The following is a 27,674-nucleotide window of genomic DNA, read 5'->3' as shown; positions in this document are numbered from 1 at the left end:
GCAGTGTCCTTGAACATTTGTCCATTGAAAAAGTTTAAAATACTATCTTTAGTTTTCAATTGAGTAAGCACCCTGTCTCATAAATTAGAAAATCAAAGATTCTGGCATTGAAAAATTTCATTTATCACTATACATTTTTTTGAAAATTGATTTACCTGGTACTGTCCTCATAAAGAATTGAGCTTAGCAGAGTAGGTACCATTGGTCTAATTGATTCATTTAGGAATAATTGAGTATCTTTTTCATTTTTTGGAATTCCATAAATATTCAAAATTTAATTGAAATTTAAAATATTAAATTACTGTAAATTAATAAATGTTTTAAAGTCTACATATGAATCAAAGTCTTTTTTAATAGTAATCCAATCAAATCTTGCTTGGCTTTTTTTGGCTAATTTTGTTTTGAAACTTACCTCAGTGAATTTTTGTGAAGACCTTTCAAAGGTTTGCCTGCAGATGAGTAGAGTTCAAAACACTTGCATAATTTACGAAACACTTTTCTGTCTTTGTCTTTATCCGAAAAATACAAGGTGAAAGTTGAGCTGAAAGTAAAAAGTCTTTGTATATCAATTTTATCTGTAAGAATTTTGTGTATTATTTTTAATAAGTTTTATGTTTCTATAAACTTTGACAAACTAGAGCATATTTCATTTAGTAATGAATGCCATTTATTTTTCTTTGCTATGACTTAATAAAATATGTAAATATAATAAATTCGGATGTGTTAATATCGACAGTACGTATTATTGTACAAAATAAAATAGTTTTAAAATGATCTTCTTCATAATAAGCTTCCCCTTGAGAACCCATTTTTTAAAAATGTCTCACCCTTTAGATGGCAGCTCCACTGTTTCTGTTTTACTTGAACACTTCTCAAGCTCTTTTAGGGGGAACGGTTTGCTTGCCTTTATTTCCTTTTTCAGTTCATCTTCATACGATGAAGACTTGAGGGAATTGACATTTTTTATCTTTGCGCCATATTCCCTAAAAAATAAAACCCCAAAATTATCTCTAATGAGATATTTGCATAACGTTTTGCACTCTCATCCTGTATTTCTTACGACCATTAATCGCATTCATAACTCTGAAAAGAAAGACAACTCTATTTGAGGTAAAAGACTAAAATAAGTTTTTCAAATTGTTGTGTTATTTTTTTGATATAGTTGCAAACACTTTAGACCTATAGACTGCTGCTGAGTGCCGGTTTCATTTATCAGTAACTTACTCCGCCCCTACAAGTGTCAAATCACATGCCCAAGAATCAAAATAAATGGGAGAAAACCAATTAGGAGGTAAGATATTGGTGCTATTGAACTTATCCACCTCCTCGTTTTGAAATCTCTTTTTCAGTATTATTTTATAAATTCTCTTTCATCCCGATTAATTTTAATTCAACTTCATAAAGATCCATACTGTTAATAATAGCAAGTTGTTTGAGAACGTTGTAAGCGCGTCCATTACTTTAACCCCTTAATTTTACAGTCTAATCTCTGGTTTTCTAAGATTAAGTCTCGTTCCATCCTTCTCTATGTCTTCCATAATTTAAACGTTGATTGATATTAAATAAAGCGTGCTATTGTTCTGAAAACACAACCGTTGTGTAGGTTACCTCCCCTTACTTGGATACACATCACTCTTTGGCGCTATTTTTGAATTATTATTTTTCAATTTTCGGTAATAAATAAAAATATTCCGACGTGTAAGGTGATAATTTGTATTAAATATTCGTAATTCTATCGTTATTTCACAAACTAGTCTTAATTTAAAGCAGATATATATGGAATATATCGATTTCAAATTTGAGGGCAATACACCCCCTTGACGACGGGCTGAGACAGAGAAATATCAGCCCCGAGGGCGATACAGCCCTAGCTTTCGGTTGCTGTCTCACCTAGTCCAAAACACGTGTATCAGGGCTGATACACTACTAGGTATATGATATATACTAATGTGTCACAAATACAATGTGTATCAGTTTTCTTTTCATGTTGATACATTTTTGGGAGTTGATTTTAATCAATTCTCCTATGCAGTTACTCTGGCAAACCGAAAGTGAAACAGTGTTTGGACCTAAGCACAAATCATCACCACTGACAAGAATTAGATCTTGAAAATAACAGATAAATTCAGTGTACTGTACGCTGAACCATAAATTTTCAAAGAAACGTATTTATATACATCTTGAAAATAGTCAGATTTTAAATAGTACGAACAATTTAGATATTTTTTGTAGTCGCATGTATTCCTACTCCACAGTTCAATTTAGTCTCGTTCAACCATACGTTCGGCTGTATCCGTAAACCTCCGACAAACAGAGTATCTTGGTAGTCGGAGATTAACGGTGAGAGTTCAATATTGTTTGGATCCAGACATGTGTACAAATTTTAGAAATATTTCGATTATACTGCTACATAGTTTGATGAAATTAACACAACATGATTCACAAGAGGTTTTCTCGAAATTCTTGTCGGAAAAGTTTGAGAATTCATATTATAATAATTAGCGGAATTTAAATACAGTTTCGAAACTACTTGCCGTGCAAAATAACATATTGTTGATCTTAAAATTAATAATGATCGATAAAACCAACTCCCGTCAGTACTTCAGTACTTTGATTTTACATTGTCCCCCCAAAATATATTGAATTAACTGGATTCTTAGACACTGTATTCTGCTTTAAAGTGTGCTCAGAAACAAATCTTGCAAACTTTGCACTCAGCATACATATCCTAAGACAGAGATTTGGTATGAGCTGTGATTGTTTAAGTTAGATCTGTATAGAAAAAATAGTTACACAATAAAGTAATTTCAGCTAGATATCATTCTTACATTAATAGATACATGCAGATATATAAATACTTACGTAATGGTCAATCTCGGCTGGTAGAACAGGTTCTCTAGGTAGCTGTCGTCGTCACTGGCCGATTGATACGGCAGTCTGAACACGCGGGATACGTCAGGGACGAGCATCTCACCAGACTGTTTCAATGTCCACGAATCCCAAGACCTCAAAATCAAGACACATACTCATTCATTGATCGAAGATTATTTCATTATGATAATGTATTATTTCACACTTAGTTTATTAATCTATCAAGATCAAATGAATACAATATACCTATCACATGTAAAGAGACAGAGGTATTCAGAACTATAGATTCTTAATTAAACATAATACTAAACATAAAAACTATAAGAGACTGGAACTAAAGTTTTTCATTCACGATTTTGAATTCTTGCATTCTGGTAGAAAACAGTTGGATCACGGAATTAAGCAGTTGCGTAAAATAAGAAATCTACAGAATCTAACGTTATGCTCAATGTATAACCACCACCCTTTTCACTCCCTAACCTTAATCATCCATTACTTCCCAACAAAGGAATCAATTACTCATAACCCTGTAAAAAACAATATAACAGCTCTGATCAATTTAATTAACCCTGACTTTTTAAAAAATGACTTCATTAATTTATTACCGGTATGAATATTACCTCTGCTGACAACATTTGTCCATCTTGGATTTCATCTGCGATTCGTACACGGAACGTTTCAGTAGGAATGCAAGGCCGGGGAAATCCTCCATTCTATTCACTCGGGTCTTGTCACCCGACGTTGTTTCAAATCCTACATTCAAAAAGGTGTTAAGGTATATATTGACTTAAAAAATAATTAATTCTCGCAATCTTAAACACATTTTTTTCAAGTTTCTTCTTAATCTGACAAGTCTTAGAGAAATTAATGTTGAATTATCATCCCAAGCTCCCTTAAGGATTCTGTTAAATACAAACTTAAACTAGAGGTACTGGGAGCAAGCTCACAATTGATACCCCCCGCTGAGATAAAAATCATAATGCGTGTATTTTTCCAATTATAGAAAATATTGGATGAATCTATTTCACCGTCCATTTTCTCTAAATAACAACTGCTGTATTTTAAATTTTTTTAAACTGTTGGTCATATGCAATATTAGTGTGAAATAAGAACATTCAATGCTTCTCCATTAAAAAGACAATGACCAGACATAAATTTTGCACTTTTTCTGCCAGTGCCCTTGACCATGCCCAAATGACCTTGGGTCAAGGTCATCACGCACTCTTTGGTCCTTAGCAATATTTGTGTGAAGTAAGAACATTCAATGCTTCTCCTTGAGAAAGATAATGACCGGACACGAATTTTGCACTATTTTCCCCAACAACCTTGACCATGCCCAAATGACCTTGGGTCAAGGTCATGACATACCCGTAGGTCATAAGCAATCTTTGTGTGAATTAAGAACTTCCAATGTTTCTCCATAACAAAGATATGGACGGGGCACAAATTTTGCACTTTTTCTGCCAGTGACCTTGACCTTACCCGAATGACCTTGGGTCAAGGTCATGACACACTCTTAGGTCATAAGCAGTCTTTGTGTGAAATAAGAACTTCCAATAACTCTCCATAAAAAAGATATGGACAGGACACAAATTTTGTATTTCTTCTGCCAGTGACCTTGACCTTGCCCAAATGACCTTCGGTCAAGGTCATGACACACCCTTCGGTCATAAGCAATCTTTGTGTGAAGTAAGAACCAATGTTTCTCCATAAGAAAGATATGGACCGGACACGATTGCACAGACAGACGGACGGACAGAAGGACGGACAGACGGACGGACAGACTGACAAGGTGATTCCTATATACCCTCCCCAAACTTCGTTTGAGGGGGGTATAATAATTGTTTTAAACCAAAAGATGATATTATGAAAACACTTGCTATATCATTTATTCTAATTATCTATCCTAACTAAAATTTATATACAGCACATTAATGCATGTACTGGAGCACAATAATTCAAAATACCAGTACAATGTATGAAACATTTTCTCCAATAACATACCATTATAATTAAATGCAGATACACCAAACAAGCTGTCGTCCGCCTCTAGCGCGGGCAGACACTGAGACAGGAAGTGCAAGAAGTCGGGGGTCAGTACGATCTCCTCCTCTATCACAATCACGTATTTCTGCGACAAAATCAACAATTCATACACTATAAAGACCTATGGATTTATCTTTGAAATCACATCAAATATGATTCTGAAACATGACAAAACTCCAATTGGTAGAAACTAGAAATATATTGTCTATGAATTTACAGGTAAGTAATTTTGAAACTAAGAAACTTTCAAAATTCACGAAATTAGATGCTATGATGTAACAAATATCTAATAAAGACAAAAGTATATTTGTATATAAATTATAATCTATTTTATTACCTTGTTTTATCAGAATGCATATAAAAGTAGATTTTAGTGATATGTCATAAAATTACTATATGTATGTTAATTTCTTCAATATTGACAGGATTTAAATGGTCTAGTTAGGAATATAGTCCATACTGGAGATACAAAATTAAAATCTCAGCGAGATTCGTCGAGACTGAAATTTTTTTGACGGACGTCTCTTCGCTGAGATTAACAAAATTATTGCAAAATCAGACAAAATGTATTGTGTTTTCTTTAAGTTTGTAGCTTTGATGTAACAACAATGACATCCAAATATAAGAGTTCAATGCCTAAATAAATAAATAAATACTGGTATCATTAGATATTTTCTATGTTACATTAAATTACAACACTTACACTGTTAGTCTGAGAGAAGAATTTCTCTATGGCACTGTTCATCTTATCTGTCAAAAAAAAACGCATCAATTGTACATGACTGTATACAATCATGTTTATAAGATTTCAAAACGTTGTTACAACAAAAAAACAATTAAGTAATATTCTATTAACCTGAGGCTACATGTAGTAGGACTAAGTGTGTTTATGTCCAGGTATCAGGGCAATCTGATTAAAATAAGATATTCTTAATCCGCTACCCCTTCTCTAGTGTAGCAAAGTGGATGCAAATTCAGAACATCCAATTTTAATTAGGTTCAGCTATCACTTCTCAAATGTAAAGAATTGGTAGCAAAATTGGAACATCTAATTTATAATTAGAGTGGGTAGAAATTCTGTGCCTAACAAATTACCCTAGGTTGGAAATAAGCAGGTAGTCCCAGACTTTCATGATTACCTTCATATCTAGCTACACTGGCCAGACTTATATTCTGGAATTTGAATAATGTGGCCAGCTGCCCATGGTCCGGCGTCTGCTCATCAACTGCTACCTGAAACAGGTATGATATCTATTACATGTATAAATAGAGTACAGGCAAACCTGATCATGAAACAGGAGTTATAATTAATAACTTTCTTTTTATATTTGCATGCTTTGTATTTTGAGGTAAGCATTACATTTGATTTTGTATCCCAGTGGATAATTCAAAAGTAAGATGCTCATTTTCAAAAAATTTTGTACAAAGAAATCAGAATGATACAGTCAGGTTAATTTTCAATAAGGAAAAAAAACAAACAACAGATGCTATTGATTCAATTACATGCAAATACATGACATTGTACATGTTAACGTCCTTACGGTGACAAGGTCCGGTTTAATCCCCGGCTGAATAAGAGTTGTCTCTAGTGTCCTCGCCAGGGCGTTGTGATCTAATCCTGTAATACATCAAATACAATCAGCTCATATTTCATTCTTTCAAAACTGTTTATTGTTCACACCACTTGTACGTTTAATTAGTAGCTAACAGAAATACAACCTGTCTATATAAAAATAATCTCTGAAGCGTAAATTTTTTTCTAATCAGAAAATTGCAAATATTTACACTGCTGATAGAAACTTAGTAAGAGAAATCTTTAAAAATTAACAAGCATTGGGGATAAAAAGAACGGCTGATGGAATATAGCTTGTAAAAATGTAACACCATGAAACTATACAGTTTGGGTGAGCTAGTACACATGATCACTTACCAGATCAGAGAGCAAAACAGGTCACACAAGTATCCAATTTGGATATAGATTATTATTTTTTCGTATTATAATTACTGTAGGGGTTTTAATTGATCTATACCTGGAATGATAAGAATTGGCGTTTTGTAGATTTCGTCGTTTTCGGTCCCCTTATCCTCTAGGGGAGCCGGTTCCAGCTTGTCATCAACTCTTTGAGCTAAAATTTTAACATCAAATAAAATTTGTAGTTGGTTTATGCATTTAAATAAAATGAAAAATAAATCTAATCGGTGGATTCTTGGCAATTACTGATTCTTTTAATCCTGGTCTTACTCTAAAAATTTGAACTTAATCTTACAAAAATGCAAAGTATAATCCAATGCGTGTTCAACAGAGCTAGCACTCGGGGAGCTCGCATAATTCCCTATATTTGCAATACAAATTTAAGCAAGTGCTTGCTTAAATTTGTATTGCAAATATAGGGAATTATGCGAGCTTTCCGAGTGCTAGCTCTGTTGAGCAAGCCCCTGGTTTTTACTAAAATTCATAGCATGGTTGAAATTAGCAGTAGGTCTGTTGCTCCTGGTCTGAAAAATTTTGGATGGATGACCTGGGAAGTTTTATTGCGCCATAAATTGCAACTTTTTATCACATACGGAACACAAGCATTCAGCAGGTCATCCATTCAAATTTTTTCAGATCTGCAGCTAGGTGGAAATTGGAAATAATTCTAAAAATATCATCCAATGAAACTCACTGTCACAGAACTCACTATACCCGTCGTTGAGCTTGCAGAACTCTCGTTTCTCCAAGTTACGTTTGCCTCCGAGTTTTGGGGCTATCTTCAGGCTCCTCACTGAAATAAGACAGAGCCAGGTTAACATTTAATTTTGTTATATTCAGTAGTATATTATCACTATTTAACCCTATATAGACGAATAGTTAATTATTGTAATATTAGGCAGGAAATAATCTATTAAGTGGTTTTTTGGTTACGTTTTGTTTTCGTAATTTGTTATTTACCAGTGCATGTATTTAGTTTTTTTTTTAATGGGAGCATCAGAAATAATTAATTCTTTGCGTAAATCATGACTTATTATTATATTGTATGAATGTGCATATTTATATCTATGTGAAAAATAATAAATTGCAAAAAAGAGAGAAAAAAAGACTTTGACATATTCCAAAGTTCTTACAAATATTCTTACACTAACTAAATGTCAAGAGCATGGATAATAGTCTCGGAATAATCTAAAATTCAAACTATGAATATTATATATTAAAACTTCAAACAAAATCATCTGTACAGCATGGTATATGTTACCTGGTAATTTAAATTTAATTTCATTTGTCAATGAGCAGCTGAAAGATTTTTTATGACCCATGTTAGTAAGACTTACAAGTTCTTGGAAGACAGAGTGATTTCTTGATTTGCTTTGGCCACTCTCCATCATAGGAGGCAAAACTGATCTACAATTCAAAATTTAATCAAATTTAGGAGAAAAAGTATTTCCATATAGACAAAAAGCAACTTTTTTATTTTTTTACTACACCATGGTTCTATTCAAAATCATCTTGCTAATGCAATATTTTACGCTGTATACATGACAAGGATTTTCGCAATATCTAATGTTTGAGGTTCAGGTGACACCCGATGGCTCTTGAACTTTAATCTATCAAAGTACTTGATCCCTCAAAGCTCTTCTTTATAATTATACGATGTCTTGTACTGGTAATTAAATGTATCAAAAGAAAGTTGACTTTTTATATTTTAAATTCTATCAACAAGGTTAGGGATCTTTCAAAGTAGATCTGTGTCCCTTTCGACATATTTCATTTAATTTAGCTTTTATTTCCAATATCTTGCAGTGTTGATTGTGAATAAAGTCCATTAATAATATAAAACATGTCACACTTGTATACCCCCTCCAACTTCTAATACCCGATGTACCATACCTCTTCAAACTCGCTATATCCCTTAATTCCTTTCTGGCCAATGAAATACCAAATATCTCTGAACCCTAAGTTCTGTATTGCACTGCTGCCCAATGAATTCATTTCTTTTATGGCACCTTGCTTCAATCTAAAAACACAAAAACCAAAAGTTAAATCTGACAGTGATATATTTTTATTAAATATCCTTAACTTTTGGGGGATTTTTTTTTCCCTGAAAAATTATATGCTAATAAAATCATGGTAACAAAAGTTGAATATTTGACCTTTAACCTACAATATTTACATTTTTCAGTGTCTTTGCCTGTGATAACACTACTAAACGTATAATTGGGGCACAAGCAGGGTTTTCTTATTAATATTCAAATACTTAATTGTACAATTGCTGAAAATTATATAAACAAAAGTAATACGGAATCATTCTTTGAATATTATGAGGTAATAATTTCAGTCGGGGTGTGACTAAATTTATCATAAAGCCCTTTGGGCTTTATTGGATTTGATCAAGCCCCAACCGAAATTATCACCTCATAATGTTTTTCTTTCCAACAAGTTTCCATATAATAGTGTACAAAGGCAGAACATTTGAACCCAAATTCTTTGTCTTTCATTGTTATGATCTTACTGTTTGGATGCATCATCATTGATGACCGCTATCACAATGTCTCCCTCGTGTAACCCCTTGAGGAACTCCTCCATATCTATGCTGTCTGTAAAACATGTTCATGTACCCAAATGATAAAATCATGTTTATTTTATCATTAAATCATAAAAAAAAAATTAATTAACTTTCTTTAAATTCATCTCTTTATTTCATTTCAAGTTTATTAGCTTAAAAATCGGGTTAAATCTTAAGTTTGTTAATTTTCTTTTCCTGAATTCACTAAACAAGTTAAAAATTCAAATGAAGTATGTACAACAAATTTCAAGATTGCTTGGTCATTAAAATTTTTTATCATATTGACCTGCTGCATTAAAATGTTTTATCATATTGACCTATTGCATTAAAATGTTTTATCATATTGACCTGCTGCATAGGTGTCAAATCTGTTCACAAACTTGGGTATCCTGGATTCATTATCCAGAACCACAACATTGAAGCCTCTCCCTGCATTGTTCACATCTTTTTCCATCACCCTTATAAAAAAAGCAACACTCAGGTACAATGGGTAATTTGTTTAACAGTTAATTTTACAGTTAATCTTAAGATGTACATGTACATCAAAATTACAATACGATATTTACACCTAAACATGTTTCTTTAGGAAATAATGATCAACTTCTGATCACGAGCTTCTTCATCAAGCAAATAATTGCCCTTAATTAATTAAGACATAGATTATCAACTTAATTCAATCAAATCGATGCAAGCCTCTGATTCGGAAGGGTCTGAAATTTTAATCAAAGCATCAAAACCCTTGGCACAGCCAATAATACCAGTGTCTTGAAATATATAAAAACTCTTACAAAATAATATGTAACTGAATGTATTAAATTTCTTCCAAGAGTTGTCCCTCTTGATTAATAATTGCCAGTTTCATATCACACCGGCTTAGAATACCATTGATTTATTTATGAAGTCACAACTTTAACCTTATAATCTCCTTTCCATTAGCTTGATATTTGAAAACATGATGTATTCACTGTAAAGTTTTGAAAGTTTGCTGTTTTCAACAAGGCACTTCAATCTGAATTATCAATAGAACCACACTCCCCATACTGAACTGCAAAATATGTACATAAAATTAATCCAGAGAACAATAATTAAACACTTACATTTTGCCGCCCACACAGACGTGTGGCATGACGCTGTCTGTGTCACCTGTGAACACCTGTATGGGGGTCCCCTCGCACGCAGTCTCCAGCCCACAGTTCTTTAGCTCTGACCCCATCTTTATATCCTTCAGGGAGGCCAGTAGTTTGGAAGAGTCTTCCAATGGACCCACTACAACATGGATATACATGTGCATTTTTAGTATCATATAAATATGTTAAGTTAGTGTTGATGACTAGGAGGCTATCTTTAAGGGGGGGGGGCTATTGTATGGATAACGCATGTACTCTGAGGAAGGGATTTTAAAATATTGAAAATACAGTACAGTGCTGCTATCGTGAAAGTTGACAAAACTATCCTATCCTATCCTATATCCTGTATCCTGCATCCTATCCTGCAAATAAGCTCTATCCTATCCTATCCTATCCCATACTTTCAAAATATAGGAATGCAAGTTAAATGAAACGAAATTTAAAAATAAAATGATTTTATCAAATAATGCAGTACTAAAAATGAATAATTAAATCTTAAAACCGAATATTCATCGAGCGGGATAACTTACTTATCTGTGCTACGGTAAAATTAAATCGTACGCGGGATGGACACAATAACGTAAACAAACAGGTAAGCGATTAGATTTTTGATTTAATTATATTTTTGCATAAAAAACAAATAAATAACTTCGATACATTAATTGAGGAACTGTTTAGTCACATATTTTTATCAAATTATTTTCATATCACATATAACTGAGCGTAATTCTCATTATTCGAGCGATTCGTTCGGCGATAAATGTAAACACGATCTGAATATAAATAATTCCTTTAGGAAGTTTATATCGTTAATAGTTAAACAACTCGGAGTTATTTTTAAAGTATAAATTCTTAAGCATTTATAGCTAGCTAACATTTATTAATTCGATATGTTCAGGTTAATATCGGACAGAAATATGCGTCGCTGTTATTGGGCATCGAAGAAATTATATAAACGTGAATCAATGCCTGATTCTTGTATACATGTTTATCTTTTAAAATGCCAAATTAGTCGTTTATGAATTCAAGCTTTTATTAATTTGCAGACTTTAAATGAAGTAAATACGGAAATCTATTTCTGACGTTGTCAAATGTTGCAACGAATTCTTGCAGACTCCGTACTTGCGTACGAATTGACAAAGATGTAGCGCCGACATTTTAGCCCGCATTATTGTTATGCACCGCGTTCTTGATATAATAATTATTCTTAAATGGTTGAACTTGTAAAACGTATTAAATTGACATTGAAAATACATTGTTTAGCCAATTTTCGTTTCGCAAAATAACTCCGAAATTTATACTCGAATCTGATTGGCTACAGGATGCAGGATAGGATAGGATAGGATAGGATAGAACTTAACTTTTATATTTCTATCATGTATCGTGCATCCTGCATCCTATCCTATCCTATCCTTGTCAACTTTCAGGATAGCAGCACTGTAAAACAAGGCTATAGCGAACATGCTTATAATGAATTGATGCTTACGGCCAAGTGACTTTCATTCCTCTTGACTTTATCAAGTTACAAACTTAACCGATGAATAACGAATTACATTTACTTCGAAGTAAAATCGCCGTCCCTGGCACTTCGTTATAAGTGTGTTTTACTGTACCTTCTTCATGTATAACACAGGCACTTGTTTCTGTGATAAATTTTACCCTTTAGTGTTTTGATATACACATTATTCACTAATTAATATACTATAGTGTGAACTTTTATATTAGAAAAACAAGCACCTGAGTATCTTTAGCGCAAGTAAACATACATGGAGATGAACAATTACACAAGTTGCTAAATCAAAGCACTATACTATATAAACCCTTTCACTGTCAATATCAATTAAAATTTCAGTACAGAGATATATTTTATAATTCACTTTGACAAATACTGTGTCAAATCCGACAACATGCCAACATGAACTCCCCTTACAAAAGCTTCTTGATGTTGAGAATAAAGTCTCCATGTATCAAAAGTACATAAATAAGCACAAATACATGTAAAATTAGGTAGATTCTTCTTCGTTAACTAAATAGAATTATTTATTTAATGGAGTCCTCATTTCTTTGTTACAAACCTGGAATAGGGAAGCATCCTTTCTTTTCTAAAGGTGCTGCATATTCTTCATTTTCTTTCATAGGATTTATCTAAAATTCAGAAAATAACTGTTACAACACATAATTATTAACAAAGGTCAGTCATGTAAAACTATACAGTGTCACGTATATAAATATATAAATATTCAGGCTCTCAGACCATTCATTAGTACTGGGGTTTAAAATCGGGGAAATTCACCATATGTTTGGAAAATCAATACACTTGAATATTAATTATTTCCCTTTACCAATATACTGAGAAATATTAGTAACTAGTAAAGTTTAGTTATTACATAAATCATCATAATCATACATGTTTAAAATAATTGAGTTTAACAATTTCATTTCATACATCAAGAGCATAACAATCTTCTTTTATTAGAGTTCATTTCAATTACTAAACGAACATGCAAAGTTTGTTGTCATTAATTTCATGACTTCACTTTAATTTTTTTTTGTACATAAAAGTGTATATGATGATAATGATGTTAGAAATGATTGTAAGCATCTTTTACTAAAATTGTAATATATGGTATTACATTAAATACACCACAGGGTAACTAGGTAAAATTGGGGTATTTTTTTATGATTTAATTACCCAGTGAAAATGTCTCCAAGACAGTTTTATAAACCTAAAAACACAAAAACAATGCAAGCAAAAATCCGAAATACAGCTCACGAAAAATTTTACAAGAGGGATTGACGTACAAATTCTACTGCATGCCCCTGTTTGAGGCCTCGTTGACCAATCAGAACATAGGAATCACGGAATGCAACTTTGTCGATCTGACTCGCCCCCATCACCTTTAGCCATGTCTTGGCTTCATCTCTCAACCTGAAGAATATAAGAAAAATTAGCAAATGCATCTACTGGAAATACAAACTGATGAACCTAAAAATAAATTTTTTGGAGAATATTCAGAATATAAAATCTTCCACATGTGATGAGTTGCTTATAAATATTGGGCACAGTATACCAGCACACATCATTTGTAAAATTAATAAAATCCTCAGAAATAATTTGTTTGAGCAGAAATAAAATCTTCCACAATTTCTAAATAAGTTTATAAAGGGTGGACAAAAAATTGGATAAATATAATAAATTGCTCAGAAACTTACGAAAAGGATATCTCATCAAAACTGGCTATAATAACAACTGTTTTTTCTTTCATTTCCATCTGCGCATACTGTCGAAAGGACTGGTCTGTGTATATAAGATTTAACAATGATTATAAGCAGTAATGTTTTACTGTGAAGTGGTTATTTACGCTGGTGATTAAGTATGACTATTCTATAGTCAAACAATATGCCTGGGTATTAAATACTCGGATGCGTGATTTACCACTCAAAATTTTGGATTTTTGTACCCTACGCAAGGGGGGTATTTTACGCTGTTTTGGGCTTACCGTTTATTCTAACTAGTGTAAATCCCCCCCTCCCCCCCCCCCATGCGTAAATAACCACTCTACAGTATAAGAGATAAACAAGGAGAATGAAGATGGTACAAATTGAATCAATGTAATTGGCATTACTGCAACCAAACAAAGTTTTATTGTACAATGCTATTTCAATGAATATACATGTACTTGGAATGTCAAATCTCTATATATATTGAAAACCAACTAGATGCAAAAACACAAGCATTTCACATTACATATAATTTTGTAATAACATTACATACTGTAAATTCCTAATTGGAATTCATATTCGTGTAAAATCGCATGAAGCCCGTCTCGCGAATTTTAAAATCTCGCTTTTAATTTTCGTACATATGTTAACTACACATTTCTATGATAAAATTTCGACATTCGCGATTTTATGTTCATGCGATTTGATAGAAAACCTTTGAATCGCGGAATTAAGTACTGTCTCGCGTAAAATAAGGAATCCACGGTATAATGTAATAATAAAATATATCTCACACAGATTAGATACATGGCTTGTGAAGATGTTGGTTTTGATTAACAAAACTTATCCAATTTTCAAAATTAATAAACAAAGTCAACAAAATAAAGCTTACCACTAGTGTATGTGTCAAACGTTTTCATGTCTCTAACATTGTGTGTATCACCTATTAAGAGATCAGATAAAATAAATTTAATGTATAATATATGTGACTGTCACATTCAATTATTATCAAAATGATACACATAATATTCATCAAATTACAAACAATTACTTTTTTTTTTATGAGAACACATGCAATTTATTTTGCCACAAGAATATAACAATGATACTTAATTATGATAATAAATATTTTTAAATCTTTCAGTTGTTAATTACATGTAAATGTACTATCTGCTAGGCAGGTGTGCCTCAAATGAATTTTACATGAAAATTGCAAAATAAAATTTTACATGAAAAAAAACCTATACAGTCACATAATTTTTGCATGAAATTCATTTGGACAGAAGTTGATATTAATTGCATGAAAAATTATTTCTTAAAATACAGAATTTTTGTTTCACATGAGGCATATATGTATTCTAACTTGCACCTGTATATTGACCCAGGTGAGAAAAAAAAGACAGCTGCATTAGCACAGATAGCATGTTTTCTATGATTAGATTTTATCAGCATATTCCTCGATCATTACTTACCATCAATAACCAGCATGTTGAGCCCTCTCCCCACATTCTTTTCTTTATCACTCATGTAGCTGGAAAAAGTTTACGCAATTTTAATTCAATTCTTCAAAAAATTCTTTGCAACTGCTTGTGTGTCTTTTAAGATCTTTTAATCTCGATTTTTTTTAATTTCCTAAACATTTAAATACACTATTATACAATGTTAGTATTGAAAATAATAATTATTTTCATATTCGTACATCTTCCCTTCGTAACATATGGTCGGACCCACATCTTTACCGCTTCCTGTCTTCACATAGAAAGATTTCTGCCCAGACAGGCAGGAAGTACCACAGACGGTATCTACAACAAAAACAAAATCATGTAGTACATTTAGCATATTGAAATCAATAAAAATTGCAGGAAGGAATTCCCAAACCTAAACCATGCCTGCATCTAAACATTGTCACAAACCCATCGCTAATATTGCATACCCTTATTGAACTTGCATGGGTCCTAGCAGATTTGCCTACCTTTAGACTATTAACATTTGCCCAATTTGCTGAGTTTCTTGATATGAATAATTTGATCATGTCAGTCTTATCTGATTGGATTCTTGACATCAATTTGTGAAAAAATAAAATCGAGCCAAATACATGTACCGGTATGTTTATGCTTCATAAGTATGCATATATATTCATAAACTGCATGCTTTCCTATTGACATTTTCCTAGTTTTGAAACCTCAGAAAATCCAAACCTAGAGAATTTCAATTTTTTAAAGTTACGCAAATAGACCAATTAAAGGCAAGAAGGTGAATGCATGACTGAGCACACATCTTAAGTAAGCAATTACAATGGAAGATCCAAAGAGATGGGCAGATCAAGAAACATGGATATCACACATTACCTCCCCCAGTCTTCAACTAAAGGGGCACAACTCAATCTACTGCTGGCTGCTAATGAGGATTCCGAAAAATTCACAGCTATTTTTCACACCAGTACTCACTTTTTTCAGGTACCGTTTGTTTTGTAACAACTGAAGCATAAAATTTTGCGAAATTTCAAAAATGTCAGCCATTTTATACCAGATATTATGCTCTGTGGTAAAACCTATGACTTTATTATCTTTATACTGTCGTATATAAACTTCAGGCATATTACATGTATATTTGTGACTACCGGTATTTACATAATTAATAAATACTTAATACATCCTGACATGATTAGACAGACAATCTATTAATGATTATCATTTAATTAAAATGAAAAAGGTGTCTTGAATCTACGATCGTTTTTAAAAACTTTTAAGAATTTCTATCTCTGTACAGCTTTCTCTCTCCATTTACTGAAATAAATACTTTTTTTATAATTCTGCTGCCAATCATGAAATAGAAGACTGTTTATTTCTTTTTGATTTCTAGTTTTGTTAATTATATAACATGCATATATATTAATTTTTATTTTATTCATCTCATACTTGTCTGCATCTAGAAAATTAGCATTAGTTTACTTTGTCATGTGGCATTGAAAGAAATGAAAAGCCAGCTAGAAAAATCTAATAATTGTGCTGAATACATACTGTACATGGAATCATTAGAATTCGTGGTGGCTCAATTTTCGAGGTATTTGCAGATATAGCCCTCACCCACAAACTTACATCCTCCATGAAAACTATTTATAAAAGATTTAGCTTCCCTACTGAAACCCGACGCATCCACAGAATAACATTCCCACAAATATGCAAAATACCTAGTACATTCTACAAAAATTGGCCCCCACAAAATTGAATTATTCCACAGTATTATCCAAATAAAAATACACAAGCTGGTCAATATAATATGTTCAAATTAATTCCTTCGTTCCTGGATTTCTGTATCAATGATGCTTCATCTATATAAGTATGAATATAAGCTGCTAAAAAATGACTATTTTTAAACAAGCCAAGGCAGATTTCAGACATTCAAATTGGTTGATTTAAAAGTTGTTTTGATAGTTTTGATGTGATGCACGCGTACATGTAATTCTTATTACATTAGAACTACACTTCATTCTAATTGCATTTTGAAAAAAAAAAAAAAAAATATATATATATATATATATATATATATATATATATATATATATATATATATATATATATATATATATATATATATATATATATATGCACACATCTAAGGTACTACATTGAATTTCACACAATTTGACAAATACTGCCTCTTTTAGGGTTTATCAAATGCTAAGTGAATTCATCAAATTATAATACTCACCGGCTTCAGGAATATGTGTTTGAATTTCTATATCAAAACACATAAAATTTTCAGATTTTATTCTGAATTACTGAAAAACTATTAAAATAAGCAAGTACGATGTTGGTAAATCAGGAAATTGATTTTTCAACAAGTTGGAGTGAATCTAATTTATTGTATTTCTGAATGCACCTATTCTAATATTTATACATGTATGAACGACATTAAGCAATGAACTTAATTTAGCAAATGGGCTTTCGTCCAAAAACCCTAAAGAGAATACACAGCCAAATGTAATACATTTCAAGTACATACATTATATTACTAAAAAAAGCAGACTTTAATACAGTTGGAATGGATTTCTTTTCAAATCTGAAAAGAATTTTAAAAATGTGCGTTCATTTTGGTTTTCTCACCTTTATGTATGGCCTTATCTCTCCTACCACTGGCATCCCATACTCTTAAATTTCCATTTAGATCATCTAGAAACGAAAAAAATATATATACATGTATACAGGGTTGTCTCTAAAAATTGAAGTAGAAGGAGGAGATGGAAAAAGTAGCAGGGGGTCTGGGGATCTTGCTTATAGCTACATTGTGTTTGAAATGCAATAATAGCGGGGGAATTCCCCGCCTCCCGGGTCTTAGAGACAACCCTGTGTATATATAGAGAGAGAGAAAGAGAGAGAGAGATTGAAGAGCTAGCTGGTGTTTAATTGGTGGTGCGTTATGGAGAATTAAAAATTCATACATTGTAATCGAATAGAGACTAATTCATAACAGCTAGTTCGTTTTAATTGCCTCTATAAAAGCTGTATGTCATCAACTGGTTTGTGGGTATTTTTAATTTTTTGTAAGTGTAATTGAAAATATTGATTAGTCAAGATGGCAAAGTATACTAAAAGCCATTTTTTCAACTGCAGTACATGTGCTTTGAATTAATTATTCTTCTATTTTTTCCAGGGGAATGGGTATAGAAAGGGCCATTTTTTCGCCTGAAATCCTAAATTTGATTTTTTTTTTTATAAGAACAAATCTCTTCTTTTACTAGTCCAACAATATACATACAATGTAACTTAGAAATGACTTTTTTGAAATTTGCACTACATGTATACGAGTATCTTTAATGTTAATTACAATTACCATAGAACATGTAATACAGGAATCTCTATACACAAAATCAACTTAGAGATGATAGTGTGAGGGATGAAATGGTATTTAAAAATTAATATTCTTCCTTGGGTAAACACAACATGTGCACAATACCTTTTGAGTCTTTTTTGTTTATTCGTAGCAAGAGAAAGGATATGCCTAAAGCAATAAGAATCCATATCGCTAGAGGTTTCCAACCTGCAAGAGAGTGATATTTGATTTAAAATGTTTAAAGTATTCTCAAAGTGAGATTTTTAATTATACATCTGTATAATATTAATAAGTAATGATTTGTATATCAATCTCAATTTTTCCAAGATTTCTTTCCCTTACAAATAATTTGTCTAGTATATAGTTACATGTAACGCTATATACAAACTATGCTCAAGCACGTGTTTTAAGTACAGGTACACGTATGTACCAACTACATTGTGGCCTTCAATTTTCACCCAAAAAAAATTAAACACGATATATAGTGGGTGTGTTCACAGTACCACCATTGGCAGACAAAACTTACAGTGTACCACAAGGAAATTTTTTTTTATCATTGGTATGCCAAAGGTACTAATGTTTGCTGACAAAATTTACCATAGGTAGACATTTCTGGAGATGAACAAGATTTCTGTTAGAGATGGTAACTTTTTTAATTTTAGGACATCAAAAAATTGCCAGGTACCGCATATGCATTGAAGGCAACAGAACTTTTTCCTCACATTTTTCCCCCTTAAAATATTGCTGTACTTGAGAGTTCTATATTCCGGTATATAGAGCTCTCCTTTCAAAGGAGACCAATACAGTCCAAATACGGCCATGACAATCAAGCCCTCTCAATAGCATTGCAATATGCTAGGGGTACAAATTCCTAATCAAATGCAAGGAATTAAGCAACTTTCGCAGATTTTAAAATCTTGTGGGTGTTTTTCAGGCAGTTTTGAACAACTGGAAATTATAACAAAAAAATGGGCTCACCCATTTCATATTCTTGCGATTTGATACAAAACAGTGGAAGCATGGAATTAAGTACTCGCTAAAATAAGGAGCCTTCAGTATTAGGGATATAGGGGCCCTTTATTCAGTTTAGATTGTTTTAGGAATTGACAGACTGTAGACAATCTCCAGCATATATATACTTAACTTATCCCTGGACAAACGGAAATGGGTATTAAAATCATCAAGTGAATATGTTGGTACAGTTATCTAACAATAATGACTCTCTCAAGCCATGTCCTCCTATGATCTAAGCACATTATGCAGGAGAAAATAATCTATAATGGAAAAGTACTTTACTGTAGTAGAAAATGGATTTCTAAACCCATCCTCTAGCTGCAAAATGATGCATGCATGTAGCAAAAATCACTTCTTGGTTTGATATTTTTTTACTAAATAATCAGCCAATGTCAACAATGGTATAACAATGGTGCAATTTGTTAACAATCGTGAATTTCCTATCAATTGCACCCAAAAAGCAGTTCAGAGTAGACACAAGTCCAATTGTTACCATTTGTTGCAAACAGGTGATGTTACCAATAGAAATACTATCCTAAGACTCTTAACAAACCCAGTTGGTTTAAAATTAATTGCTGTGGAATCTCTCTCTCTCTCTCTCTCTCTCTCTCTCTCTCTCTCTCTCTCTCTCTCTCTGAGAAATACCTCCAAAATTGGCTGTGACAAATCTTCTACTCTTTCTCCACATTCCAGTAACAAAAGTCAGCTGCAGTAATCCAACATTTCCCTGCAATCAAGTAGAAATTACATTTAAATCAAATCTACCGGTACTTTTTTTATCTAACATTGCATTTTACACTTCCCTCGGTCACCTTTAAACATGAAAAAAATTAAAAATAAAAGTTTGTTTGTCCTTTTCTGATTTAGTGGTAATTAAACGTTTGATTTGGAATAGGGTAAAGATATTTTTTTCAAGATACACAAAAATGAAATAGAAAGAGGATTACATGAAAATGAAACAGAAAGAGGATACATATGCTATGAACATGGTGACCTAGATTTTAACAAAGAAGATAAGCTTAGATTGTGAAAATCATGGGTTGGGTACTTCTTTGTCAGTTTGCTGTGAGAGCTATAGGGCAAACAAACAATTTTTTTCTTAGGAGGTCTTAGATAGCAAAACTCTTTTTTGGCAATGATAACATAACAGTTTTGTCTGGCAATGTCATATCATCAAATCAGACTGCAAAAACTTAAACAATAAAATGCTTAACCGTTAGTAGGTATTCTGCATCCCTACCTTCTTAAATTTCATGAATAATCAAAGAGAGCATTTTGTTGTTTATATTTGCATCTTTCTTTTTATAAAATTAATGAATTGGTCAGAAAAAGTAAGTAAGGGTAAGGTTCTACATTATAATTAAAATATATCTGATTCAGTACACATTGAATAAAAGAAATAACAAAATTGTTTAATATAAGAATTTGAGTCTGACATTCATCATGATTATTTCATGCAGCCAATGGTTTTTCTAAGATTGCCAAAAGGTCTCTGCAGATTGATAATTTGGTTAGAACTAGATCATGGAGATTCCAGTCCTGTCAGTTTCTGCACTGCTGTGAATTACAATCAATTTCCGTAAGAAATAGAGGGAATCATTCTTAGTGGATATAAATAGATACCATTGATGTTGACATGGTTGATACACTTACATGTACTATCACAAAAGAACGAAAAGATGTAAGTAATTGTTTGCTTACATTCACTACATGTAAATACATGTAAAGTATAGACACTTGCCGTAGTTATATACACGTGTTATAGAACATGTAGAAGGCATACATGTATGCAATTTCTTTTTTCTTATTTTTACATGTACACTGGTGCATTATGATAATCCCTTGCCATTCTCCAGAAGTGGAAAAAATTCATAAAAATCTTTATAAAAAACACAAACATTGACTTGAAGGAATCAATAAAAATTATTTTGCAAACTTTGGAATTAAATATTTATATAATAAAGGGAAGTAAAATTCACGGGTCTGATCTATAGAGTAGACACAAACTACTTTTAACAAATTTGTTCTCTAGAGAAATTGATATGCCTTACCTCAGCTGTAAAATTCAACAATTGACGACTGTTTGTAGATAACAATGAAGAGTTTAAGGAAGATATCGATTTTCTTTTATAGTTTTAAACCGATCGAAAAATCTAAACACGGGGAGTCCAAAATTATCCGCCTCCTGCATCGGAAATGATGGGATGAAGCGAAAAAGAAGGAAATGTAACGATGAGACCGTAATAATCCGGAGACTAAAGGAACATTTTGCGTTGGTCTCAGTCACGTTGCATTTTTTTTTTCCAAATAGACAATTTTTTTGTATTATGTTTACAATTTAAAAAAGTTAATTGTTAAAGCTGACCCTCCCCCATTTTTGGGTAGCATGAAGTCAAACTTTCGAAAAAAAATATAAAAAAAATCATCTGAGAATATTTTTTCAATCGATAAACTGGGCTCGGAGAAGATAAGTACGTAGTGATGATAACTTTGGGAATCATCACAGTTTACATACTTAAAAAAGCAACAGGATTTCCCCGACAATACATGTATATGATAGTTTTAAAGAGAATTAGATACGATTTGAGATCAAAATTTTTATTTTTTATTTTTTTATTTATAAATTGGTTTACTAGCTTGTGCATTTTGAATAATTGACGAAAATGTTTGAATGTTAAAATGTCAAAATGTTGAAAGTCAAGTTATAAGCGAGTTACTGATGTAAGATATCATTGTATTGTAAACAAAGCTCGAGTCTTATGTTTGTTTACAAATAATGTAATGTAATGTAGAGAATTACCATTTCTTTGACAAAATGACTCGTGGAAAACAATATAGAATAATTAATTCAATATGTTCATAAATACCATCATTAACAAAAAGAGCAATAATTGATTGAAACTTATACCAATACAACCTATATGTAAACAATAACAAGACTCAGGCTTTGTTTACAAAACAAAGAATTCTGAACTATGTATCTTGCTTACAACATTCAAATTTTGAAATAGCATTCTAAATTTCTATATTTTCATTCCAAACATTAAAAATGAAAAAAAAATTGAAAATGTTAATCTAATTAAAATCGTGTCTAGGTCCTTTTAAGTTGGTATTTGATATTTTACGATTTTAATGAGATCCATTGCGATTTCAATGTGATCCATTGCGATTTCGATGTGATCCATTGCGATTTCAATGTGACCCAGAGAACTTCATGATATACACTGTATTACAAGTAACACACAGATCCAGTTACATTTTGGCCAGTTTTCACCTTAAATATTTACATGTAAAAGGAAACAGGTTTGAATTCCTAAACCAATTTCGTTCTCCTCTTGATTTAAAGACTGAAAGTTGACAATTAATCAAATTTTGTAACGTGTTAAACATCAATGGTTTTTAAAAAAATAAAAATCCCTATATTTTTTTTTCATTTATACACAAGTCTTGTTGTTTTTTTATATAACTATTTCTTTAAAGTGATTTTATTTTTTTTAATTTCAGCTATGGGAACAAAACAAAGATATTAAGGTTAATATCACATGCTTCGTAATTCGTTGAAAATCTCTCGATACCGTCCTGTTTTATATAATAATTAGTTTAAGGACTCGGAAAATATCAAATAATGCAAGTCGGCAAATTTTATTTATTAAAGTTTGTACCCAAAGTTAATAGTTCTAAATAATCTATGAATAAACAAAACGCTTTTCAACAATTTTTGGGGAAGTATGGTCCTCCCTTCCCCTCCCCACACAGGCTATGTTGAGTGCCCCGTAATCATGTGCCACAAACAGTTTTTCCCGTCCACCCCCACCCCCACCCCCGTTCCTAAATTTCTGGATCCGCGCCCTTAACATTGTGCATATGTTTTAATAATACTGGCAGTTGTTTATTTGTGGTATACATATAATGAATTAAACGTGGATAGTTGGCTCAAGGAGACGAAGGAAGACGGACGGAGAGAGAGAGAGAGAGAGAGAGAGAGAGAGAGAGAGATTGGGTCCATAGTCCATGTCCGAGGTTCTTTCTTTAAAAAAGTTCAACTTTTCTTGATTTTATTTAAAATTATCCATGAGAAGAATAATTATTAATAATTTGCGTACATAGAATAAGTATTCAGTTGTAATGCTTCTATAAAGTTTTTGTTTCTTTGTTTTTTTATTTTGATTTTTTGTTTCAATTCATTTAAGTTCCATACGACTATAAGGATTTATGTAAATGCATTTGGGGAGTGAAATTCAATTTAATAAATAATCTATTTAGTACATGTTAGCTCGAGATAGTTTAAATTGACAAACATTGTCGTGTTAACAATATTACATGCATAATACTGAAATTCAAGCATAAATGTTATGAATCCCATTACAGAGAGGAAGGTTTTACATTTATGTTTATTTATGTTTTCAACCTGATTTTCTTCCTCAAATGCCGGTAAATTAAACTTCATTACTTTTTACTCACCGTGAGTAAATAAAGTTTTAAAACATGCTTAAAATTCATTGCCATGGTTCTTTGCATCTATCCGACCTTACATATATATAGTTTATTTCACGATACTAAAAACCATATGCCCTGAATCCTGAACAAATCCTGTTAAATTAGAGCACACAACATCATTTTGCTTGCCCAGTGATGAGTGCCCCTTATTACATATAACGTAATTTGGTTACATTATTTTGCTAAAAATAGCCCAGATGACACAATTTCATTGACCGATTTTCTACTTAGTAGGAAATATATAATTTTCTGTAGCCAAAACAATTCACACAGCACAGTTTATTAAACGCAAATTTAAAACAGCATGGCATGTTAATATATTTGGGACGGAATTAATTTAACATTTTATTTCTGACACGACTAAGCAAACTCAATTATTTTATAAACATTTATCAAACTTTATATACTCGGAAAGCCTATACACTAATGAAATCAGACTGGTACACGAACAGTTAGGAGAACCAAGACGCGATAAAACATATGGCACACGCAAGCCGCATGCTAACTTGGCAGAGATAACGTGTCTTTACATTTTTTTTTAAAGGACACCGTGGCACATTGCATGTGTTCGACAAACTGCGCAACACGCGTTGCATAATATATTTCTTCCCAAATCGTCAATATAAACCGGAAATTTGTGCGTAAATAATTATCCCAAATCAAGGACTCAGTGATTTTATCCGCAACCAAAAAGGTACTTAATTTTGTATTTTGATAATTTTTCGTTTTTTTTCTCGATGCAAGAGTTATCAAACATTACTGTTTAAGACACTTGCCAAACGTCACGTACATTGAATGTAGGTCATTGACTCGAAGATTGTCAATCTGAAGACGAAGTACATTTTGTGCGTTTAAAAAATGTAGTATATATTTCATGCGTGTCCAATGGGAACGTCTGCTGAATTTTTAACATGGATTCATTAACCATTGATCGTTATAATTATAACTAGTTTCATTTTCTCTTTTGACAGTGTCAAAGAGCAAAACAAAACAAATCAAGATGGCTTCTGAGGGCCCTACTATTTTGATATATGTACAAGAGCAGTGCGATTTGTGTGACGAACCAATCCTCTTCCAATGCGGCGAATGTCGAATCAAATTGTGCAGTTCTTGTGCAAACGAACACCAGTTACATGAGTCGAAACACGACATCAAACCTTATGTGAGCGATAAAAGTAAACTTAAAAGCATTTCCGTCCTCTGCAAAATCCATGTGGACTGGATGTGTGGGTTATATTGCCAAGACTGCGAGGTTCCGGTTTGTGAACAATGCATCACAACTGGTCACCATGGCTACCACGATCTGAAGAATACTCAAGATCTACTTCAAGAAAAAAGAACAATTATCAATCTTGACACGAAAGAAATGGAAAATATTCTAGAAACTCAACTGGTAAATATTCAGAAACGCCTGGATGTCCTTGCTTGTACAAGTCCATCCAAATATGAAGATCTAGAAGAGGCTGTCCTTCAACATGGTAAGAAATGGCATGATGCCGTTGAAAAAGTTGTGAAAACGTTTGTTTCTGAGATTCAAAGAATGAAAAACGGAGAAAAAGATATCCTGAATAAGTTAACACAAGACATAGTGAATCTCATTTGCAACACCGAAAACAATATGAAGTTGAACAAAGAAATGATTGAAGCATTTGAAGCCGAGAAAATTCTGGGTTACAAAACAAAATCTGAAGGTATTCGAAGTAAAATACCTGAAATCAATGTTCCAAACCCTTCATTTACTGAATTTGAAGTCACTGAAAGCAAAATAGTGCATGAAAATTTTGGAGTTTTAAAAACTAAGGTGATGTCCATTGATGACGAAAGGAGGAAATCTAGAGAGATGGTCCAAACGTATGTTGATCAACCAACCGTTCCTAAACTGGTGGAGAAACTGACCCAGCTGAGAACTATTGAAACTGGCTTAAGTGCAGTGTATTCCTTGTCGTGCATGGAAAACAGCGAGTTGTGGGTCCATGGAACAGACAATTCGATCGTGCGAATCGACAGACGAAACAAGAAATTAGAACGAATCAAAACGATGTCTTTTGACGGAAACGTTGGAATAACATTAAACGGAGAAGGAGAACTTGTATACACGGATTTTGAAGACAGAAGCGTGAACATCTTGAAGAAGTCACAGACTCATGCAGTTATAAGATTGTCAGGGTGGAAACCAAGGGACGTTTGTGTGACAATGGAAGGGGATTTGCTGGTCAGTATGAGCAGCGATGACGAACACAGAGCAAGAGTTGTGAAATATAGGGGTACGAAGTCTGTACAAGAGTACCATCATGACCTCAAAGGACGGCCATTGCTTCCCGCGGGAGACACAGCTCTTCACGTAACAGAGAACAAGAATTGGGACGTCTGTGTGGCGGTTACCTCCGCGCAAGTGGTCGTGGTCTTGAACGGGCTTGGGGCTGTCAGGTTCAAATACAGCGACAAGTCTGGAAAGAAAGAGTTTCGTCCAATGGGATTAGCCACTGATAGTCAGTGCCATATTCTGGTCACCGATTATTTCAACAGTCGCGTGCAAGTCATCGACAAGAATGGAAAATTATTACGTAACATTGAAGGACACGGTATTTATCTGCCATTGAGTGTCTGTGTCTGCAATTACGATACCATATACATCGGTGACAGCACGGGCAAAATTAAGCAGATACAGCACTTGAAATGAAGACTTGTTTTATGAAAACTTTTGCCAACTAACCAGGCCTGCCGATCATTCCACTGTTCTGCAGATTTTAATATCTCCAAGCAAAAATATTGAACAAAATTCAAATGGCTAATTTTGAGTTTATCAACAAAGGAATGACAGATAATATTAATATTACATCTCCATATTGACTTTGAATCAAGGAAGTCAGACTTGGATTTAAACCAACACCTGAAAAAGTTTTGCTTCGTTGTCCATTCCGATTCAATGTTTGATGATGACTTCATTGTTATTTTGGAAACAAAGAGAGTACTTTTTCCGCCATGCAACTCAGTTTTTTGGTCCAATGCAATTGAAGTTTATTATTCAAGTTTCACTGTAGTGGATTTTTTAAATATCTGAAAATGGATTTCTTGCATATATAAACAGTGTACATCTGCCATGAAATAAAAAGTTGAATTTTATGGTAATAATAACTTACTTAAGCAAGGTTATTACCGCTAGAGTCAAAGAATGACTAAAAAAATTATTAACAAAAGAAATTATTTTAATGTAGACATGATAAACAATGATAATAAAACATGTTGTCTTCAAAACTTACGTGTAGTATTATTGTATTAGAACCATTTTAACAAGAGCTTGGACTTTTGGTAGATGTGTCAATGAAACAGTAATGTTAAGTAGGCCTGTCTATTTCATTGCTGGCCACTCAACCATGGCTCTTTGAAATCAACAAGATTTGTCTGGCTTTTGAGCTAAGACTTTGCTATCGGTGCACATTTCGCTTGAACCGCGTTATTTTGAACTTGTTTGGCGCAAGAAATAGATAGCTACGTCCAACCGAAAGTCCAAGGTCTTGTTAAA

At 32.7% G+C, this 27,674-nt stretch overlaps 2 protein-coding genes across 5 annotated transcripts in view; one reads left to right on the top strand and one right to left on the bottom strand.

The window, feature by feature from the left end:
• Nucleotides 1-21,854, bottom strand: part of LOC128158441 (protein O-linked-mannose beta-1,2-N-acetylglucosaminyltransferase 1-like) — an 83,976-nt gene extending 62,122 nt beyond the window's left edge. The window contains exons 1-26 of one of the 4 annotated variants that reach the window (XM_052821288.1): nt 21,706-21,854; nt 20,300-20,381; nt 18,764-18,847; nt 17,914-17,979; nt 17,519-17,545; nt 15,507-15,609; nt 15,280-15,338; nt 14,700-14,750; nt 13,799-13,883; nt 13,388-13,514; nt 12,661-12,730; nt 10,556-10,724; nt 9,807-9,916; nt 9,405-9,489; nt 8,783-8,909; nt 8,227-8,296; nt 7,584-7,682; nt 6,948-7,043; nt 6,459-6,535; nt 6,057-6,150; nt 5,621-5,667; nt 4,876-5,002; nt 3,492-3,624; nt 2,863-3,006; nt 828-983; nt 413-541 (exon numbers count right to left, since the gene is read on the bottom strand). In XM_052821288.1, coding sequence (XP_052677248.1) covers nt 413-541; nt 828-983; nt 2,863-3,006; nt 3,492-3,624; nt 4,876-5,002; nt 5,621-5,667; nt 6,057-6,150; nt 6,459-6,535; nt 6,948-7,043; nt 7,584-7,682; nt 8,227-8,296; nt 8,783-8,909; nt 9,405-9,489; nt 9,807-9,916; nt 10,556-10,724; nt 12,661-12,730; nt 13,388-13,514; nt 13,799-13,883; nt 14,700-14,750; nt 15,280-15,338; nt 15,507-15,609; nt 17,519-17,545; nt 17,914-17,979; nt 18,764-18,847; nt 20,300-20,342 — 2,378 coding nt within the window. In that variant the 5' untranslated portion in view covers nt 20,343-20,381; nt 21,706-21,854. The remainder of the gene's footprint in view (nt 1-412; nt 542-827; nt 984-2,862; nt 3,007-3,491; nt 3,625-4,875; nt 5,003-5,620; nt 5,668-6,056; nt 6,151-6,458; nt 6,536-6,947; nt 7,044-7,583; nt 7,683-8,226; nt 8,297-8,782; nt 8,910-9,404; nt 9,490-9,806; nt 9,917-10,555; nt 10,725-12,660; nt 12,731-13,387; nt 13,515-13,798; nt 13,884-14,699; nt 14,751-15,279; nt 15,339-15,506; nt 15,610-17,518; nt 17,546-17,913; nt 17,980-18,763; nt 18,848-20,299; nt 20,382-21,705) is intronic. The other 3 variants (XM_052821290.1, XM_052821289.1, XM_052821291.1) reach the window with 3 other exon arrangements.
• A 2,821-nt stretch (nt 21,855-24,675) lies between these two features.
• LOC128157661 (E3 ubiquitin-protein ligase TRIM71-like) lies at nt 24,676-27,448 on the top strand. Its single transcript, XM_052820231.1, has 2 exons — nt 24,676-24,845; nt 25,123-27,448. The coding sequence occupies exon 2, from the start codon at nt 25,152-25,154 to the stop codon at nt 26,829-26,831; it is 1,680 nt and encodes a 559-aa protein (XP_052676191.1). The 5' UTR covers nt 24,676-24,845; nt 25,123-25,151; the 3' UTR covers nt 26,832-27,448.
• The last annotated feature ends 226 nt before the right edge of the window (nt 27,449-27,674 follow it).

Source organism: Crassostrea angulata, chromosome 8, assembly GCF_025612915.1.
Source record: "Crassostrea angulata isolate pt1a10 chromosome 8, ASM2561291v2, whole genome shotgun sequence".
Classification (NCBI taxonomy): Eukaryota; Metazoa; Mollusca; class Bivalvia; order Ostreida; family Ostreidae; genus Magallana; species Magallana angulata.
The sequence above is the reverse complement of the archived record's forward strand: the minus strand, read 5'-3'. Positions and strand labels throughout refer to the sequence as shown.

Coding starts and splice junctions, on each gene's coding strand:
- LOC128157661 (XM_052820231.1), top strand. CDS start 25,152: ATGGCTTCTGAGGGCCCTACTATTTTGATATATGTACAAGAGCAGTGC.